This window comes from Morone saxatilis, unplaced genomic scaffold, assembly GCF_004916995.1.
Source record: "Morone saxatilis isolate NCDOM2014 unplaced genomic scaffold, NCSU_SB_2.0 Contig22, whole genome shotgun sequence".
Classification (NCBI taxonomy): Eukaryota; Metazoa; Chordata; class Actinopteri; family Moronidae; genus Morone; species Morone saxatilis.
This window is the reverse complement of record NW_023339785.1, coordinates 6,906,487-6,911,220: the sequence shown is the minus strand read 5'-3', so window position 1 is coordinate 6,911,220 and position 4,734 is coordinate 6,906,487. Positions and strand designations below refer to the sequence as shown.

The following is a 4,734-nucleotide window of genomic DNA, read 5'->3' as shown; positions in this document are numbered from 1 at the left end:
ATATATAAATGAACTCACCTTATCATCTATTGTAGTAAGACATTAGCTGGCCTTAATAAAACTTTGCATTGGTTCATCTTTCACGCTCCATTTGTTTCTTTTAGCATATTATACACTTTGTCTCCATGCTAGTATACACATTATTGTACAAATGTTTGAAATTGAACGTAGTCTGTTGTGGTCACATCAGTTAATAAACTACTGAAGAGTTACAATAAATCATTAAAAAAAAGTCACAATCATAGAAACAAATGAAATGTGTCTATGTGTGTTTATGCTTGTGGTGACTCATGAAGACATGTCACCTTGGTGACCACAGGGCTGCGAGTGGCTGCATACCTTGTCAGGCTGCAGGACCAGACTGAATATGAGCTCCTGAGGTAACAGGTTGGTCATTTCATTTTTAACAAACTTTTTTTGAATGGTGGGAACATTTACAGTAGTATTACATGGCAAGCATCAGCCGTAAACACCATGCACACGATATGTGGGCATTTTCATTCTATTTTTTCCCCCCGTAAATGCATCTTCCATTTTATCTTGAACCTCTTTTCCCTTCTTGAGTTTTGAGAAAGAGGAAATCTATAGCATACTGTTTGCACATTGTAGGAACTTTTAAATAATCTGAAGAAAAGGTTTGCCACTAGGCTAACAGAGCTTGCATTATATGAGTGTGCACTAAGTAATTCCAGTCTTTACAAACCTGCGCTTCGCCCATATTAATGGACATGGCATACAGAAATGCATGCAGAGCTTGCATGACTGCATTTTTCAGTTGGGTGAACATTTGTTTTAGTGGCCAAGGCTGACAGATTTTGCTTTTCTGAACAGGAATGCTTGAGTACACACCTAATAATGGCGACCAAGAAGTATTGGAACCAAATCTGTAAGGCTGGCAGTGCGTATGCCAAACATTACAAAGTGATATTGGAACAGCACCTTCATAACTTATCTTGCAGCAATTTTATCAATGCCTTTGATCAACGGGGAACAAATTTTTCCTTAGCTAATGGATGTGCATAAGTACCATATAGTCCACCATTATTCTCTCTCTGGTAGATGATTAAGCTTCCTAAATTCTCCCAAACCTCTCACTCTCTTCCTTGCACTCAGTGTCTCTTCCCCTCGCTGTGTCTTCTTCTACTCAATTTCTGTCTGTCACTCTGCCTCTGTACCACAGTCGATCTCTTTCCCTCCCACACTCTCAGACACAGGGAACTATTCCTGTGTTACTGAAATGTCATCAGCAGAAGTGGGTGAACAGAGAATAGATAATGACTACACTTGGCCAATTCCATGGCAACTGTTTCAGCTCATGTGTCTTCCTGCGAGGAGAAACACAAACACATGAGCCCATGCCTGTCACATGAAGTAAATCTGAGAGAGTGAGACAAGGGAGGCAGAGACAAAGGTGTGTTCCAGCATACATGACAGCAGCATCCTGTCTGTCTCTGCTCAGGGATGCTTTAGAAGGAACATCTTTGTTCCAAATATTACAGTCCACTAGTAAACAAAAATATACCTTCACTCTCTTGCTTTTGTGACTCCCAAGCATACACTGAATCATTCATGCAGAGAAAAGGTGGTGGTGGTGGTGGTGGTGGTGGGGGTGTGTGTGAAGTATAAATAGCAATTCCACTTTGCACAAAGCAAACACTGCCCCTCTTAAATGAACGAGAGAAATCCCTGCTCCTGGATCAAGAACACACTGAATGTCGCAGCGTAACGCTGCAACATACAACGTCTGGGTATTTGGACACAAAAGACAGAACCTGAAAGCTGACGGATTAATGAGTTTCGAAGCTTGGTGCTCCTCACTCTTCGTGTTTCCCTCTCAGCCATCACGACAAGCATGAAAGCCTTATCAAGCAAACAAAGACAGTCTACCCCTCGCTGTAGCAGTTCACACCCCTCTGACTACCCAAACAGCACATATAGACGTGCACTCTCCAGTGGAGTGCTGACACTCAATGGACAAAGGAATTACCACAAACAGCTGCTCTCCTATTCAGAAAGGGAAAGGCTAACATTTGTGCAATTGTCTCTGCAGAGGCACCACCTGACACACCAACAAAACACCCATGTCAGATTTACTTCAGGAAATCTACCCAAATATGCAAAGAAATACTTTCTTACCTTTCTGGGTCTGCCCCTCATCCAAGTCTTCTTCCATTGTGTTGGTTATGTTTTGGAGCAACAAGATATATGTGAAAAAAAATGTTTCAGGTTCAAAACCTTATTTATTTTTATGGGGTAGTCCACAAAGCACTCCTGCTATGTTTCTCTCTGTCTCACTTTTCCACTTTCACTAGATGTCCCTACTGAACGCCGAGATTGGCTGTCAGCTGCGGTTTCTGTCAAGTGACTGGGCGATGCAAGAGATCACAGAGTCTTTGTGGTGCTGTCCATTGCGAGCTGCCGTGGCAAGTGCTGAAAAACCTCCTTGGTCCCCGATGGAGGAGGAGGAGGAGGAGAAGGAGGGGGGGCTGGATGGAGCAGAGGGTGGTCTCTGTGTTAGGCAGGAAAGCGCATGTGTGATGGGAGGGAGGTGGGGGCATGCAGTTGAAATGTCAGGTGTGTGAAAAATGTAGAATTAAAACAGTGAACGCGCCACTGGAATAGGGAGCAGTGGGTCTAGACCTTCTAACTGTGCCATGTTTAGACAGGGGTGTTCACAAATGTGGGTCACCATTACTCGCCCGGCCCACCCTAAACACCCCTGGCTCTCAGACAGAATGGTTAAGCCCTTTCCCCCCCGGCGGCAGTGACTGCATTAACTCAACCTCTCCTTAAATAAGGGAGGGGGGGACATTGATTTCGAAATGGGATTCTCCTAATCTCGTTAGTCATACAGATTCAATTATACGATCACCAAGGAGGTGTCATGTAAATGCAGACAAACAGTAAGGTGTTGCCCACATTTGGCTAATTTTAAGATTTAAACTCAAGGATTGTGTGCTCTGCTATGTTTTATAGCTCATGGTCTTGAAACTCTTCGGACAGCCAATGGATTGCTACTTTTAATAATTCCCAGTTTTCATTTTGGGAAATATGCAGTCATTGGCTAACTGCCCGAAAGTGTCTCCACACTGTACACAAAACTAAAAATACACACTGTATTTGGGAAGGTTCTGCAAAGTCTTGAGTAGCAAGCAGTGCAACAACATGGCCACGGGCAAAATTCTAAACAACATTATTAAAATGTTGACTTACTGAGGGATGGACAGAGGGATAGGAGGCACAGATGAATAATTAGAAGATCACTGAGGTACATTAAACTGCTGTGGGATGAAATGTGCTCTATGACTAAAATCTTGACTTCAAGTATGGACAGATGGGTTCATGGATGGATGATCAGACAGGTGGATTAGATGAAACTTTAATGATCCCTGTGGGGAAATTGAGCTTCTGCTGCAGCAGAGAACTGGGAAGCAGTCAAGAAGGAAGCAAGTAAAGAGTTCTGAGAAGAAGTAAACACATTCGCTTATAAAGATAGTCAATAATAAAGTGACTGATGGGAAATGCTTTTGAGAGTGATGGTTTAATTTATCAGAAGCAGTGTAATTGTTAAATAAGGTGACAACCTGTAGCTTTACTGATGCATAGACATGTTGAAAGTTATCTTATCTCTTCAGCCTTTACCTTCCCCTCGGCCTACAGTATAACTGACCTAATGAAAGGAACACCCAACCGCTTAATTTGTAGACCTTCTGATAGAACCGCATCAACATCTTGATTATGGTCTTTTGTTTATGCTAATGTTTCAAAATGAATGTAATGATTTATTGATGTTAAAATGTAATGCTTCATTAATGTTTGATGTTTAATTAATAATTCAATTAGCCTGCTGTGGTCTAACCTCCTCCCTATTTTTTAGCTTAATTTAGCAACTTAGCTTTTTTTGAGTCATGCTAGAGGCATAGCTTAAGGGATGGTCGGTCTGTGTGTCTGATGGTCGGTCAGTTGGTCGGCTACTTTGAACCAGATCAAGTCCTGACTCTCCTGCCAACTTATTACGACTGTCTGCTGCAACATGAAGCTAAAACAAAAAAAACAAAAAAATGGCCACGTGTAGCACTTACAGTATGTAGTGTAATTTGCAAACTGAAAGCAAAAGAGGGTATGGGAACAACAGTTAGGTAGAGGCTTGAACAAGTATTTTTCTTTCACAGAATTTACACCTTTGCAATGGCAGTATGGGGGAATCAAAACAAATGTTTCCAGTTGCTATACAATGAGCAAAGATGTGTTTATATCCCCGCTCCATTCTGTCTTAGTCTTAGGTGGTAATATTAATGAAAAGCATAAAAAATACCGTGGACAACATGTCAATTTGTGAATATGTTTAGCCTGTTATTAAGGTAAGCACTCCTAGTGTAAATCAACAGTTGTGTGTATGGAGTCTGATGTGGACAGATATCCAGCACCTACACATTCAACCGTGTTTCTTGTGTGGTCGTGTTCTGTTGTTGTTGTTTTCAGTTAAAGTTGTGGTTTAATTTGTTTGAGCAATAGAGTAAATGATATTTGAATGTGCGTGGGAGCAAATTATATCACCAAGTAAACACCAAACATATGTGGTACACTTATATACAAAAGGTTAAAATCACTGAACAAAATTATAAATGCAACACTTTTGTTTTTGCCCCCATTCATCATGAGCTGAACTCAAAGATCTAAGACTTTCTCTATGTACACAAAAGACCTATTTCTCTCTCAAATATTGTTCACAAA

The 4,734-nt window shown here is 41.2% G+C and overlaps 1 protein-coding gene across 1 annotated transcript in view; it reads right to left on the bottom strand.

Annotated features, from left to right (window-relative positions):
* The window catches only part of gpm6aa (glycoprotein M6Aa), a 19,666-nt gene extending 17,116 nt beyond the window's left edge, over positions 1–2,550 (bottom strand). Inside the window, exon 1 of the mRNA XM_035668669.1 lies at positions 2,137–2,550. Coding sequence (XP_035524562.1) covers positions 2,137–2,173 — 37 coding nt within the window. The 5' untranslated portion in view covers positions 2,174–2,550. The remainder of the gene's footprint in view (positions 1–2,136) is intronic.
* Between the last annotated feature and the right edge of the window lie 2,184 nt (positions 2,551–4,734).